The sequence below is a fragment of the Patagioenas fasciata genome, chromosome 28, assembly GCF_037038585.1.
Source record: "Patagioenas fasciata isolate bPatFas1 chromosome 28, bPatFas1.hap1, whole genome shotgun sequence".
NCBI classification, from domain to species: Eukaryota; Metazoa; Chordata; class Aves; order Columbiformes; family Columbidae; genus Patagioenas; species Patagioenas fasciata.
Genome location: NC_092547.1, coordinates 4,644,138 through 4,659,282, shown reverse-complemented (window position 1 = coordinate 4,659,282; position 15,145 = coordinate 4,644,138). Strand labels below are relative to the sequence as shown.

The following is a 15,145-nucleotide window of genomic DNA, read 5'->3' as shown; positions in this document are numbered from 1 at the left end:
ACTTTGACGAATGCACCGTCTACGGGACCTGCAGCCAGACGTGCACCAACACGGAGGGCTCCTACACGTGCAGCTGTGTTGAAGGATACCTGCTGCAGCCCGATAACCGATCCTGCAAAGCCAAGAATGGTGAGGCTGCTGCTGGGCAGCTCTGCGAATCGTGGCCTTCCCTGTGTCCCCTGTCCCTGCTGCTTCACACAATCCCAGAGTGTCAGGGGTTGCAAGGGACCTGGAAAGCTCATCCAGTGCAATCCCCCCATGGAGCAGGAACACCCAGCTGAGGTTCCATAGGAACCAGGCGGGTTTGAATGTCTGCAGAGAAGGAGACTCCACAACCCCCCTGGGCAGCCTGGGCCAGGCTCTGCCACCCTCACCACGAACAAGTTTCTGCTCATATTCAAGTGGAACCTCCTGTGTTCCAGTTTGCACCCATTACCCCTTGTCCTGTCACTGGTTGTCACCCAGAAGAGCCTGGCTCCATCCTCCTGACACTGCCCCTTTCCATATTGATCCCCAGGAATGAGTCCCCCCTCAGTCTCCTCTTCTCCAGCTCCAGAGCCCCAGCTCCCTCAGCCTTTCCTCACACAGGAGATGCTCCACTCCCTCCAGCATCTTGGTGGCTGCGCTGGACTCTCTCCAGCCGTTCCCTGTCCTTCTGGAGCTGAGGGGCCACAACTGGACACAAGATTCCAGGGGTGGTCTCCCCAGGGCAGAGCAGAGGGGCAGGAGAACCTCTCTGACCCACTGACCACCCCCTTCTAACCCACCCCAGGTCCCATTGGCTTCCTGGCCACAAGGACCCAGTGCTGGCTCATGGTCACCCTGCTGTCCCCAGGACCCCCAGGTCCCTTTTCACCGCTCCAACAGCTCATTCCCCAACTTACACTGGAACCTGGGGTTGTTCCTGCCCAGATTCAAGACTCTACCCTTGCCCTTGTTCTGTTTCATTAAATTTTTCCCCACCCAACTCTCCAGCCTGTCCAGGTCACCTCAGGCTGCTCTTCCCTGGGCACCATCCTGTGCTGCCACCTTACACCCCCGGTCTTGTTTTCTCTGGGAGCCCCAGCTGATGTGGCGTTGCCACCACAGGCTTTGGATGCTCTGCCTTGACCACGCTTCTCTTTCCCTACCAGAGCCCGTGGACCGTCCTCCCGTGCTGCTCATCGCCAACTCCCAGAACATCTTGGCCACCTACCTGAGCGGGGCCCCTGTGCCCAACATCACCCCCACCAGCGCCAAGCAGACCACGGCCATGGACTTCAACTACGTGGAGGACACGGTGTGCTGGGTGCACGTGGGCGACAGCGCCTCCCAGACCATCCTCAAGTGCGCCAAGATCCCCAACCTGAAGGGCTTTGTGGACGAGCGCTCCATCAACATCTCGCTCAGCCTGCACCGTGAGTGCCGCTCCCCTCGGGGCCGTGATCCCCGTCCCCATCTCCTGGGGACGCCGCCAACCAGCGACGGGTCAAACTGGGCTGTATTTTGGTAGGGAACAGCGCTACAGGCTTGGGGAAGAGCGGCTGGAAAGCTGCCAGGCAGAGAGGGACCTGGGGGTGTTGGTGACAGTGGCTGAACACGAGCCAAAAGGCACCAGCATCCTGGCTTGTATCAGGAACAGTGTGGCCAGCAGGACTAGAGGAGTGATGGTGCTGCTGTACGGGGCACTGGGGAGGCCAAACCTTGAGTCCTATGTTCAGTTTTGGGCCTCTCAGCATCCAAAGGACATTGAGAGGGTGCAGAGGAGGTGACGGAGCTGGTGAGGGGCTGGAGCACAAGTGTGATGGGAGCGGCTGAGGGACCTGGGGGTTCAGCTGGAGAACAGGAGCTGAGGGGAGACCTTCTGATCTCTGAACTGCCTGAAAGGAGCTCGGAGCATGGAGGGGGTTGGTCTGTGCTCCCAAGGGATAAAACAAGAGGAAACGGCCTCAAGTTGCACCAGGGGAGGTTGAGGTTGGATATTAGGATGAAATTCTTCACGGAAAGGGCTGTGGGGCATTGAACAGGCTGCCCAGGGCAGTGCTGGAGCCACCATCCCTGGAGGGGTTTAAAAGGCGTTTAGGTTCTTAGGGATGTGGTTTAGTGCTGGAGTTGGGTTATGGTTGGATTGATGATCCTGAGGGTCTCTTCCAGCCAAAATGATGCTGTGATTCCACAGGGGCTTCAGCGCAAATGTACCTTTGGCTTTCCTTTTCCTTCCCTCTCATTATCGCCAGCAAGCTTTGCAGTTTCTTGGTGTGAGAATCTCGGCACAACGGCGCAGCCGGGAGCGGCGATGGTGCCTGTGCGGCGGGTTTGGGGACAGCGCTTCCTCTTTTGGTTTTCACCCCGCGTTGGCCAAACCAGGCGTTGGTCCCCACCCCAGGAGTGAGTGGGAACAGAAAGCGCCTCCGGTCAGAAATGAGCAGCGTGAGTCACCGGCGGATGGTGGATTCATTCCGCTCCGGCTCCCCGGCCGTGAGAGTTCTGGTGACGGCGCCGGCTCCTGTTGGGGCTTGCTGGTCCAGGCCGGCAAGGAGAGCGATTTCAGTGCTTCTGAATGCGGATAAATCCGTTTTTACAAGTGGGTGAAGGTGTTGGGTGGATCTTGGAACTGGGGACAATGTCGTGGTGCCGCAGCTGCCAAGGGGACGCCGTCCGGAGCCCAGGTTGAGCCGGGATGCCGGAGGGGACCCGCTGGCCGTGCCGAGGGGCTGTGCAGTGTGGTTAACTCGAGCTTGCACTGTGTATTTTTAGGGCAGTGTGTATTTTTAGGGAGAGGCCTCACCCTTTGCTCTTGCAGTGATAGCCTGAAATTAGGCAGGACAGGGCTGGGCTCTGCTCTCTGCTCCCCCCCCGATGGTTTAAGGAGCTCTGCTGAGGTTTGCTGTTCCGCACCCATTCTGGCTCCTCTCCCAAGGCTTCGCCGGGCTGGGTTCGGTGCTTTCTGGTTGTGTTTATGACTGTGGGCAGCAAGGGTGCAGCTGGGGGGAATGAGCTATTAGAGAGCAGTGTAGGGGAAAGGGACCTGGGGTCCTGGGGACAGCAGGGTGAGCATGAGCCAGCACTGGGCCCTTGTGGCCAGGAAGCCAATGGGACCTGGGGTGGGTTAGAAGGGGGTGGTCAGTGGGTCAGAGAGGTTCTCCTGCCCCTCTGCTCTGCCCTGGGGAGACCACACCTGGAATCTTGTGTCCAGTTGTGGCCCCTCAGCTCCAGAAGGACAGGGAACTGCTGGAGAGAGTCCAGCGCAGCCACCAAGATGCTGGAGGGAGTGGAGCATCTCCCGTGTGAGGAAAGGCTGAGGGAGCTGGGGCTCTGGAGCTGGAGGAGACTGAGGGGGGACTCATTCCTGGGGATCAATATGGAAAGGGGCAGTGTCAGGAGGATGGAGCCAGGCTCTTCTGGGTGACAACCAGTGACAGGACAAGGGGCAATGGGTGCAAACTGGAACACAGGAGGTTCCATTTAAATATGAGCAGAAACTTGTTCGTGGTGAGGGTGTCAGAGCCTGGCCCAGGCTGCCCAGGGGGGTTGTGGAGTCTCCTTCTCTGCAGACATTCAAAGCCGCCTGGTTCCTGTGGAACCTCAGCTGGGTGTTCCTGCTCCATGGGGGGATTGCACTGGATGAGCTTTCCAGGTCCCTTCCACCCCTGACATTCTGTAATTAAATCAATGGATCGGTCGCCTGCGTCTGGGATCCTGGTGGATCTTTCCCAGATTCGGTGTTGGTGCAGGACCAGCTTTGTGCTGGAGACACGCGGGGAAACGTCCTCACAGGGCTGGGTTGTTCATCACCACAAACAAGTCGGAGAAATGAATTTCCCCCAGCCCTGGGGGCTGTGAGGAGGAGATAATGTCATTCCCCAGCTCCTCTCTGTCAGGACACCGGGGAGACCTGTGAATCCAATTAGTGCTTTCCCCTCTTTATTTGCTTCTTTATGGCATTATCTGCCAGCAGCAGGACTCCGGCTTCCCTGGTGCCTGCTGCTAATGGGGCTCCAGTTGGCATCTGATGGGGAGGATGCTGAAGGGCTGGAAATGAGCAGCCCCCAGCTGTCGGGGTGAGGCTGGGAATTGTCCCACCCGGCTCCCCGTGTCCCCGCTCCCTCCCGCAGAGCGATCAGTGTCACTTGTGCTGTGGGGGATGCGTTGAACCAGTGCTGCTAACGGGGCTTGGCAGGACCTGCTGTACCGTGGAGCTTTGCTTTTCCCTGCGCTGCTAAACCCTCTCTTCTCCCCGCGGTCTCGTGCGCCGGTGCTCTTGTTCGCGGTGACCGTCCCTCCATTCCCAAGTGCCCGTGGACGTTTTTCACAGGCAGTGATTTTCTCAGCTGATCTGAGCTGGCTGCTTCCCTACCCCCAGCTCCTCTTCCAGGGACACGCTAAAAATCACAAACCGGTGACGTCTTCCATCTATTTCTCTTAGGGAAACAAAAAAACCCAACCCAAAAACCCACCTCTTATTGGAATTGAGTTATTTCTCTCCGCCATCGTTCGGAGCCGACTGCGGTGGCTGTGGAGCCATGGGCACCTTTCTCATGTGGAGGTGATGGGAAGGACATGATGCTGGTGATGGGGGGTGAGGGTCTGGCCTGTCCCTGTCCCCATGGGGAGCTTGGAGGTGGCACCAGCCCCTGGAGCTCAGTGTCCCCTGGAGCTCAGTGTCCCCCAGAGCTTGGTGACCCCCAAAGCTCATTGTCCCCCAGAGCTCGGTGACCCCTGGAGCTCGGTGACCCCCGGAGCTCGGTGTCCCCAAGAGCTCGGTGACCCCCGGAGCTCAGTGTCCCCAAGAGCTCGGTGTCCCCCGGAGCTCGGTGTCCCCCAGAGCTCAGTGTCCCCAAGAGCTCGGTGTCCCCCGGAGCTCGGTGTCCCCAAGAGCTCGGTGTCCCCTGGAGCTCAGTGACCCCCGGAGCTCAGTGTCCCCAAGAGCTCCGTGTTCCCCAGAGCTCAGTGTCCCCTGGAGCTCGGTGTCCCCCAGAGCTTGGTGACCCCCAAAGCTCATTGTCCCCCAGAGCTCGGTGACCCCTGGAGCTCGGTGACCCCCGGAGCTCGGTGTCCCCAAGAGCTCGGTGTCCCCTGGAGCTCAGTGACCCCCGGAGCTCAGTGTCCCCCGGAGCTTGGTGTCCCCCAGAGCTCAGTGTCCCCAAGAGCTCAGTGTCCCCTGGAGCTCGGTGTCCCCTGGAGCTCGGTGTCCCCCAGAGCTCAGTGTCCCCAAGAGCTCGGTGTCCCCCGGAGCTCAGTGTCCCCCAGAGCTCAGTGTCCCCCGGAGCTCGGTGTCCCCCAGAGCTCGGTGTCCCCCAGAGCTCAGTGTCCCCAAGAGCTCGGTGTCCCCCGGAGCTCGGTGTCCCCCAGAGCTCAGTGTCCCCAAGAGCTCAGTGTCCCCCGGAGCTCAGTGTCACCCGGAGCTCAGTGTCCCCCAGAGCTCGGTGTCCCCCAGAGCTCAGTGTCCCCAAGAGCTCAGTGTCCCCCGGAGCTCAATGTCCCCTCCAGGCTCAGCACAGTGAGCAGGACAGGACACAATGGCACGTGCAGCAGCGGCGCAGGGGAGGCCTCGTCCTTCTGCCGGCGCCGAATGGCAACAAGGGCAGCTTGTCTCGTTCTTCCTCCCTTTCCACTCTCCCTCCCACTGCTCCGGGTGGAAACCCAGCTCTGTTCCTGTGCAGGGAGGATCTGGCAGGATCAAGGACACAAACCCCACGCAGGGCAGAGCTGCTCTCCAGAGCCTTCGCTCCATCGGGACCCGCGACCGGCTGAGCATCACGGGGGGCTCCCCACAAACCCACAGCCCCCATCCCAGCTGGTGACCGGGGTGGTTTTGCCCTGAAGTGACACGGTGACAAAGGAGCGGAGCCGCCCGCGCTCGGTCCCCGATCCCCCGACCCCCGGGGACTTTCTGATCCCGTGGGTTCGCTCAGCCAGATTCCGACCTCCACGTGTTTCCCGAGACAATGTCCTCGTTTGTTTGGAGTTGGGCTTCCAAAGAATTCCAAAGCAAAACAACGCACCAAAAGGGCTTCCAAGCCCTTGTGCTCTCGAGCGGCGCTGGGTCCCCCCGAGGTGCCGCAGGGGATCCCTATGGGGCTGGATTCTTTCCCTATGGGCAAAATACAACAGAACGTGTGTTGGGATACACGGACCCATCCCAGCTCCCTCTCCCTTATTTTTCTCATCCCTTTTCCCCGTTTTGGGGGTAAATTCCACGGGTTTGGAGCAGGAATGTCGCCGCTCGGCGGGACGCGGCCTGGGCTGCTGGGAAAGGGCTGCGGAGGCTCCTTGATTTATTATTCCTCATTTGAAGGTTTGTTGTTCTCTATTTTCTTTCCTAAAACAAGCCCCCAGGAAGGGGTTTGAAATATCAGGCCATTTGATCCCGGGTGTATTATAAACCCTAAACGATAGCAATCTGGCCGTTATTAAAATACCTTCCTGGGCAGCATCTCTCTAAACAAGCACGTCCAGGAGGTTGTTTTCCTTGCCTCCACTTGAGCCCCATTACTCGCAATGCCCTGTCCCGTTGCCAATGAGCAGAAGAGCTGGAGGCTTGGGGACAAATTGATTTCGGGGCCGTGTTGCTCTGCAGAGGAATCCAAGTACATTTCTTTCCCCGCTTTGCATGGAAAGCTATTTTTCTTCCTTGCCGCCTCATCCAAGAAAGAGGCTCCGATGTGAACTTACTTGGCAAGAAAGCGGGGTGATTGGTAATTTCATCTACTGATTCCTTTTAATATTTAACTGTTTGTGGCCATTATTACAGTGGTGACGGGCGCGCACCGGCCCGTCAGCTCTATCTATTGATGGCCGTGATGGTTTAAACCTGTTAACCAAGCGTGTGCCGGTTTCCATTCAACCCAGATTTGCTGGGGGGACTGCGCCCGAGCCCCATTGGGATCATTGCTGCCCATATTGGCCCCATTTCCACTTTCCCATCCCTCCACCCCCCCAAATCATCCCCATGGCGGGTCCCCACTTTCCTATCCCTCCACCCCCCCAAATCATCCCCATGGCTGTTCCCTGTGTCTCTCTCCTCTCACCCAGAAGGAAGCCAAGCGCCCTGTTCCCCCGCTGAATACGTTTGCCCGTGGAACGGCCTCATTAAGGCAGAGTAATTAGCGGTCCCTTGGCCGCCCTCCACGCAGCCAAGAGGGCGCTTGTTCCATCTCTCCCTGCTCTCCGCAGCTCTGGGGGGGCTCTGGAGCCCTTGGGGGGCCGCACCACCCCCCGGGTGCATTCGATGCGCGCGGCGGCCGCAGGATCCGTCCCAGCGCCGAGTCAGCCGCGCTGGCCGTGGGCCACCGGCTTCCACCCAGCGGCTCCTCCGCCGGGCTAAACAGCTTAGCAGAGCGGGGGGGGGGGTTGGATTTTCGGTGTGTTTTAGCCTGCGTTTCGGAGGAAACGAGGCTGACGTGATGGCGGCGGCCGCGTGCGCCGGTGTCTGTCCCATCCGCCGCACAAGGACGCGTCTGCGCGGGGCGCTCGGGGGGTGCCCGTCCGTCCCACGGCCCCTTGGGCGCTGGAGTTTGTCTTTGTGCCTGTCCTGTTAACACACTTCTAATTAAGGCAAATTGTCCCCAGGAGCAGTGTTTATCCACGGAGCGTGGTGCCGTTACAGAGAGCGCCTTGTTCTGCCGGGGAGGGGACGGCTGCGCAGGGAAGAGGCAGAAATTCCTCCAGATTATGGTATTATGTAAATGTATCAAACGGATCATTCCCTATAAAAAGGAAAGTAGGAAAGCGATGTATTTGAGAAGCCCTGGGGACCGCATTCCTGACGAGCCTCCTCTCCTCTTCTGGAGGCGCTTTGGAACCGAAACATTCGGCGGTTTTTCCAAGCCCTTCTTTCTGCAGGAGCCGCGTGTCGCTGGTTGTCCCGGTGCCGCGTGTCACTGGTTCTCCCAGTGCCGTGTGTCACTGGTTCTCCTGGTGCCGTGTGTCCTGGTTCTCCCGGTGCCGCGCGTCGCTGGTTCTCCCGGTGCTGCATGTCCTGGTTCTCCCAGTGTCATTGGTTCTCCCGGTGCCATGTGTCGCTGGTTCCCCCAGTGTCGTGTGTCACTGGTTCTCCCGGTGCCGCATGTCCCTGGTTCTCCCAGTGCCACATGTCCCTGGTTCTCCCAGTGCCGCGTGTCCCTGGTTCTCCCGGTGCCGCGTGTCCCTGGTTCTCCCAGTGCCGCGTGTCCCTGGTTCTCCCAGTGCCACATGTCCCTGGTTCTCCCAGTGCCGCATGTCCCTGATTCTTCCAGTGCCGCATGTCCCTGATTCTTCCAGTGCCACATGTCCCTGGTTCTCCCAGTGCCGCATGTCCCTGATTCTTCCAGTGCCGCATGTCCCTGATTCTTCCAGTGCCACATGTCCCTGGTTCTCCCAGTGCCACGTGTCGCTGGTTCTCCCGGTGCCACGTGTCGCTGGTTCTCCCAGTGCCGCATGTCCCTGGTTCTCCCAGTGCCGCATGTCCCTGATTCTTCCAGTGCCGCATGTCCCTGGTTCTCCCAGTGCCGCGTGTCCCTGGTTCTCCCAGTGCCGCATGTCCCTGGTTCTCCCGGTGCCGCGTGTCCCTGGTTCTCCCAGTGCCGCGTGTCCCTGGTTCTCCCAGTGCCGCATGTCCCTGGTTCTCCCGGTGCCACGTGTCGCTGGTTCTCCCAGCACCGCTGGTTCTCCCGGTGCCGTGTGTCGCTGGTTCTCCCAGTGCCGCTGGTTGTCCCAGTACCGCAAGTCACTGGTTTTCCTGGTGCCACTGGTTCTCCCGGTGCCGCGTGTCTCCTGGTGCTGCATGTCCTGGTTCTCCCAGTGTCCCTGGTTCTCCCGGTGCCACATGTCACTGGTTCTCCCAGTGCCGTGTGTCACTGTTTCTCCTGGTGCCGGGTGTCCTGGTTCTCCCGGTGCCGCGCGTCACTGGTTCTCCCAGTGCCATGCGTCACTGGTTCTCCCAGTGCTGCATGTCCTGGTTCTCCCAGTGTCATTGGTTCTCCCGGTGCCATGTGTCGCTGGTTGCCCCAGTGTTGTGTGTCCCTGGTTCTCCCGGTACCCCGTGTCGTTGGTTCTCCCGGTGCCGCATGTCCCTGGTTCTCTCAGTGCCGCATGTCCCTGGTTCTCTCGGTTACGCATGTCCCTGGTTCTCCCGGTGCCGCATGTCCCCGGTTCTCCTGGTGCCACATGTCCCTGGTTCTCCCAGTGCCACGTGTCCCTGGTTCTCCCGGTGCCGCATGTCCCCGGTTCTCCTGGTGCCACATGTCCCTGGTTCTCCCAGTGCCACATGTCCCTGGTTCTCCCGGTGCCGCATGTCCCTGATTCTCCCAGTGCCACATGTCCCTGGTTCTCCCGGTGCCGCATGTCCCTGGTTCTCCTGGTGCCACGTGTCGCTGGTTCTCCCAGCACCGCTGGTTCTCCCGGTGCCACGTGTCGCTGGTTCTCCCAGTGCCGCTGGTTGTCCCAGTACCGCAAGTCACTGGTTTTCCTGGTGCCACTGGTTCTCCCGGTGCCGCGTGTCTCCTGGTGCTGCATGTCCTGGTTCTCCCAGTGCCCCTGGTTCTCCCGGTGCCGCATGTCTCCCGGTGCCACATGTTGCTGGTTCTCCCGGTGCCGGTGGTTGTCCCAGTGCCGTGTGTCACTGGTTCTCCCAGTGCCGTGTGTCACTGGTTCTCCTGGTGCCGTGTGTCCTGGTTCTCCCGGTGCCGTGTGTCACTGGTTCTCCCAGTGCCATGTGTCCTGGTTCTCCCGGTGCTGCATGTCCCTGGTTCTCCCGGTGCCGCGTGTCTCCCGGTGCCACATGTCGCTGGTTCTCCCGGTGCTGCACATTGCTGGTTCTCCCAGTGCCGCTGGTTGTCCTGGTACCACGTGTCACTGGTTCTCCCGGTGCCGTGTGTCAGTGGTTCTCCCAGTGTCCCGTGTCGTTGGTTCTCCCGGTGCCGCTGGTTCTCCTGGTGCTGTGTGTCCTGGTTCTGCCCGTGCCGCGCGTCACCGGTTCTCCTGGTGCCGCGTGTCCCTGGTTCTCCTGGTGCCGTGTGTCACTGGTTCTCCCAGTGCCGTGCGTCGCTGGTTCTCCCGGTGCTGCATGTCCTGGTTCTCCCAGTGTCATTGGTTCTCCAGGTGCCATGTGTCGCTGGTTCCCCCAGTGTCGTGTGTCACTGGTTCTCCCGGTGCCCCGTGTCGTTGGTTCTCCCAGTGCCACATGTCCCTGGTTCTCCCAGTGCCACATGTCCCTGGTTCTCCCGGTGCCACATGTCCCTGGTTCTCCCAGTGCCGCATGTCCCTGGTTCTCCCAGTGCCACATGTCCCTGGTTCTCCCGGTGCCGCATGTCCCTGGTTCTCCCGGTGCCGCATGTCCCTGGTTCTCCCAGTGCCGCATGTCCCTGGTTCTCCCGGTGCCGCGTGTCCCTGGTTCTCCCAGTGCCGCATGTCCCTGGTTCTCCCAGTGCCGCGTGTCGCTGGTTCTCCCAGCACCGCTGGTTCTCCCGGTGCCGTGTGTCGCTGGTTCTCCCAGTGCCACTGGTTGTCCCAGTACCGCAAGTCACTGGTTTTCCTGGTGCCACTGGTTCTCCCGGTGCCGCGTGTCTCCTGGTGCTGCGTGTCCTGGTTCTCCTGGTGCCGCGTGTCTCCCGGTGCCACATGTTGCTGGTTCTCCCGGTGCCGGTGGTTGTCCCAGTGCCGCGTGTCACTGGTTCTCCTGGTGCCATGTGTCCTGGTTCTCCCGGTGCTGCATGTCCCTGGTTCTCCCGGTGCCGCGTGTCTCCCGGTGCCACATGTCTCTGGTTCTCCCAGTGCTGCTGGTTGTCCTGGTACCACGTGTCACTGGTTCTCCCGGTGCCGTGTGTCAGTGGTTCTCCCAGTGCCCCGTGTCGTTGGTTCTCCCGGTGCCGCTGGTTCTCCTGGTGCTGTGTGTCCTGGTTCTGCCCGTGCCGCGCGTCACCGGTTCTCCTGGTGCCGCGTGTCCCTGGTTCTCCTGGTGCCGTGTGTCGCTGGTTCTCCCGGTGCCGCGTGTCGCTGGTTCTCCCGGTGCTGCATGTCCTGGTTCTCCCAGTGTCATTGGTTCTCCCGGTGCCATGTGTCACTGGTTGCCCCAGTGTCGTGTGTCACTGGTTCTCCCGGTGCCCCATGTCGTTGGTTCTCCCACTGCCACGTGTCTCTGGTTCTCCCGGTGCCGCGGGGTTGAGTTGGGCACGTTCCCCTCGCCCGGAGCAGCAGGACATGGCGCTGGCTGCCCCAGAGGGTGCTCTCCCGGTGGCACCGGCGGTTTTGGTGTGCGTGTCCGCTCGGGGCTTGCACCGGCACCCACACACGGTCCCTGCAGCCCAAACGCTTCGGGCACGGGGGTTTGCGTGAGGTTTGGAGTGAAGAACACGGGGATGCGCTGGGACATAAACACTCTATTGAAAAACGAGGTGGGAATATCAGCAGCAGAGCTTGATCTGGCTTCGATCTGTCCCGTGTGCTGGGTGACAATGCGCCGCAGCAGAGCGGGGACCTTTGGTGACAGCGCCGTGCTTGGTGTTGGTTTCAGCTGCCTCAAAGGGGAGATTTGCAATGAGGGTCCCCAGCAGCACCTGGACCGCTGTCCCTGTCCCCCTGCACACCCCATGGATTCCCTTCAGGAATCCCAGCGCAGAGGTGGGATTTGTGCTGAGCACTGATTTCCGAGCTCCTTGCACCGTCCCCGCTGCGCAAGAGCCCGGGCGAGCTGCTGGGTTGCACGCATCTTAATTGCAGCTGTTTCAGGGCTGTGTCGAAATCCGTGTTTGAGCGAAGGTTCCGCGTTTCCTTCCTCCTCGTGTCAGGCCGCAATTGATGTATTTGCAGACTGCACAACAACTGATTCATGCAGAGGAAAGTTATGTGCTGGGTCAGCAAAGCTGCTTCTGCAAAAAAACCCACAGCCTTGCAGTGCTTGAGTGGTGTGGGGTAAATCAGATGCTCCAAGGCCGGGGTTAAGGGGGGAGAACCTCTAGCAGGAGTTCCTATGAGCACCCATTGAGCTGGTGACCCACAGGTGTCAAGGAACAGGACAAGATGCTCCCAGCCCCATTGGGCGCAGGATGAAGTTGGATTGGGTGTGGGGCACATCAGATGCTCCAAGGCCGGGGTTAAGGGGGGAGAACCTCTGGCATTAGCTCCTGTGAGCACCCATTGAGCTGGTGACCCACTGGTGTCAAGGAACAGGACAAGATGCTCCCAGCCCCACTGGGCGCAGGTTGAAGTTGGATTGGGTGTGGGGCAAACCAGATGCTCCAAGGCTGGGGTTAAGGGGGGAGAACCTCCAGCATTAGCTCCTGTGAGCACCCATTGAGCTGGTGACCCACTGGTGTCAAGGAACAGGACAAGATGCTCCCAGCCCCACTGAGCACAGGATGAGGTTGGATTGGGTGTGGGGCACATCAGATGCTCCAAGGCTGGGATTAAGGGGAGAGAACCTCTGGCAGGAGTTCCTATGAGCACCCATTGAGCTGGTGACCCACTGGTGTCAAAGAACAGGAGAAGATGCTCCCAGCCCCACCGGGTGCGGGATGAAGTTGGTGTGGGGCAAACCAGATGCTCCAAGACTGGAGTTAAGCGGGGAGAACCTCTAGCAGGAGTTCCTATGAGCACCCATTGAGCTGGTGACCCACGGGTGTCAAGGAACAGGACAAGATGCTCCCAGCCCCACTGAGCACAGGATGAAGTTGGGTTTGGTGTGGGGCACATCAGATGCTTCAAGGCCGGGGTTAAGGGGGGAGAACCTCTGGCATTAGCTTCTATGAGCACCCATTGAGCCGGTGACCCACTGGTGTCAAAGAACAGGAGAAGATGCTCCCAGCCCCACCGGGTGCAGGATGAGGTTGGATTGGGTGGGGGCGATGTTATTGTTGTGTCCCACGTTGGGCACCGATAGATCTCTCACTGTTTACTGCAGGGCGATAATGCTGAGAGCGCCTGGGAGGGCTTGTAAGAGTTATCAGGGCCAAGAGCTTCTTGGGTTGAGGTTGGAGGCTTCTGCCTCTCCCCAAGTGCAGCCTGGTAGGGTCACAACAGATCTCAGAGGGTGCTGGAGGAGGACACGCGGGAGCTGGACGTGGCTCCTCAAGCCTTCAGCTCCTTCCAGCGGCGACCGCGGCGAGGAAAATCCGAGCACGCGGCTTCTTTTGCGGCAGGGATTTCAGCACAAGCTGGGTCGGGATCGCTCGGTTCGCGGTGAGCGTGAAACCAGGAAACATCTGCGCCGGGTGGGTTTCGGAGTTTGCTGAAGTTGCCAGCCCGCCCTTGTTGAGCAACGCGCTGCGTGCACGCTGGTGAACCCCTTGTGCTCCCTCTGCCCTCCCCTTGTGTTCACCCCTCTCCCCACCAGTAAACCCAGTCAAACCCAGTTCGACCAGCAGCGTTCGTGGGCAGCGACCGCTCGGACCCCGGATCGCCAGCCCGGTGGGGCGTGTTGGCTCCTTCCAGCTTTCCAGTTGACGTTCCCCGTTCTGTGCCCCCACGAGCTCATTTTCAACCACGAGCAAACACAGAAATCTTGGGAAATGAGCGGTGCGTGTTGCAATTGCTTGCGACACCCGGCGATGGTTGAGCAAGGAGGGGACCTTGACTCCGGATGGGAATTGGTGGGGGGGGTGCACTGGTCAACCAGCCCCACACCGGGAGCTGGGGCAGGAGGAGGGGGGTGGTTGCTGCCCCCATCTCCTTCTATCCATGGAGGTTGTTCAGAGGAGCCGTCCATGCCCCGGTTCAGTATAAATTGGGTAATGAGCTATTGGAGAGCAGTGTGGGGGAAAGGGACCTGGGGGTCCTGGGGACAGCAGGGTGACCATGAGCCAGCACTGGGCCCTTGTGGCCAGGAAGCCAATGGGACCTGGGGTGGGTTAGAAGGGGGTGGTCAGTAGGTCAGAGAGGTTCTCCTGCCCCTCTGCTCTGCCCTTGAGAAAAGGGTTTAGTTCAGATACTATCAGAATATACTTGGGGAACATATATATGTATATAATATATACAGCCATAGCACCCTGAGAATGCCTGATCTGGGAAGCTAAGCAGGGTCGGGCCCGGTCAGTACTTGGATGGGAGACCAGCTGGGAATCCCGGGTGCTGTGGGCTGAGCCAGCACTGGGCCCTTGTGGCCAGGAAGCCAATGGGACCTGGGGTGGGTTAGAAGGGGGTGGTCAGTGGGTCAGAGAGGTTCTCCTGCCCCTCTGCTCTGCCCTGGGGAGACCACACCTGGAATCTTGTGTGCAGTTGTGGCCCCTCAGTTCCAGAAGGACAGGGAGGTGCCAGAGCCTGGCTCAGGCTGCCCAGGGGGGTTGTGGAGTCTCCTTCTCTGCAGACATTCAAACCCGCCTGGTTCCTGTGGAACCTCAGCTGGGTGTTCCTGCTCCATGGGGGGATTGCACTGGATGGGCTTTCCAGGTCCCTTCAACCCCTGACACTCTGGGATTCTGGGATTCTGTGCCCCTGAGCTGGGTCCTTGCCATGGGACGCGGTCCCTGGTCACCCTGGGGGGACACGCGGCTCCGTGGGGGGAGCCGCCGCGTCCCTGGCTCTCACGCCAAGGAGTGAGTGGGGGGAGAGCTCTGTGCCGGCTTAAAAATAGACATTTGCTAAATGAGCTTCCACTGCAAGTTCAAGAGGAAATCCAGGTTTAGCCGAGGCTACAAGAAAGAGCTGCAAATGATAATAAAACCCGATTCCTGCGAAGGAGGAGGGAGGAGGATGGCGAGCGCCGGGAGAAGGAGCGAGCTGAAAAACAAAAGCCTTTGAGGAGGGTAATGCTTTCCAGCTGCAAAAATACAGCCTGGGAGAAGAGCAAGTGCTTGCGTCACCCCTGCTCGGAGCTGGGGCCCGACCGGAGCCCCCCGGGAGCGCCGGGACCCCCGGCGGGGAGAGGAAAACCGCGGTCGGGCAGCGGGCGGCTGGAAAGCTCCAGCTTGTTTTGGCCGCGTTCTCGTCTGATTCCTGCCCAGCCTTTGGGTGCCGTGTCAATGAGCTTGTTCCTCGCCGGACGTGCCCCCGCGACGCTGGGGTTCTGGGGGACGGTCACGGTGGATTGAGGTGTGGGTGTTAGTGCTGAGCGCCCACAGCCGGGTCCGGGGGGCAGCCGGGGGTCCCTGTGGGGCTGGGGACGTCCGTCTGTCCATCCGCCCCTGCTTGGATCGCTCCCCGGATCCTGTGACTCTGACTCAGCCGCGCAGGCGCCAGCCAAAACCTGCTTTTT

General features: G+C 60.2%; 1 protein-coding gene across 4 annotated transcripts in view; it reads left to right on the top strand.

Annotated features, from left to right (window-relative positions):
* LRP1 (LDL receptor related protein 1) overlaps positions 1-15,145 on the top strand; it is an 86,544-nt gene that overhangs the window by 23,397 nt on the left and 48,002 nt on the right. For all 4 annotated transcript variants that reach the window (XR_011735998.1, XM_071800068.1, XM_065858804.2 and 1 more), the window contains exons 5-6: positions 1-129; positions 1,134-1,397. Coding sequence is in view for 3 of the 4 variants with exons in the window: in XM_071800068.1 (XP_071656169.1) it covers positions 1-129; positions 1,134-1,397 (393 nt within the window). In the remaining variant the exon portion in view is untranslated. The remainder of the gene's footprint in view (positions 130-1,133; positions 1,398-15,145) is intronic.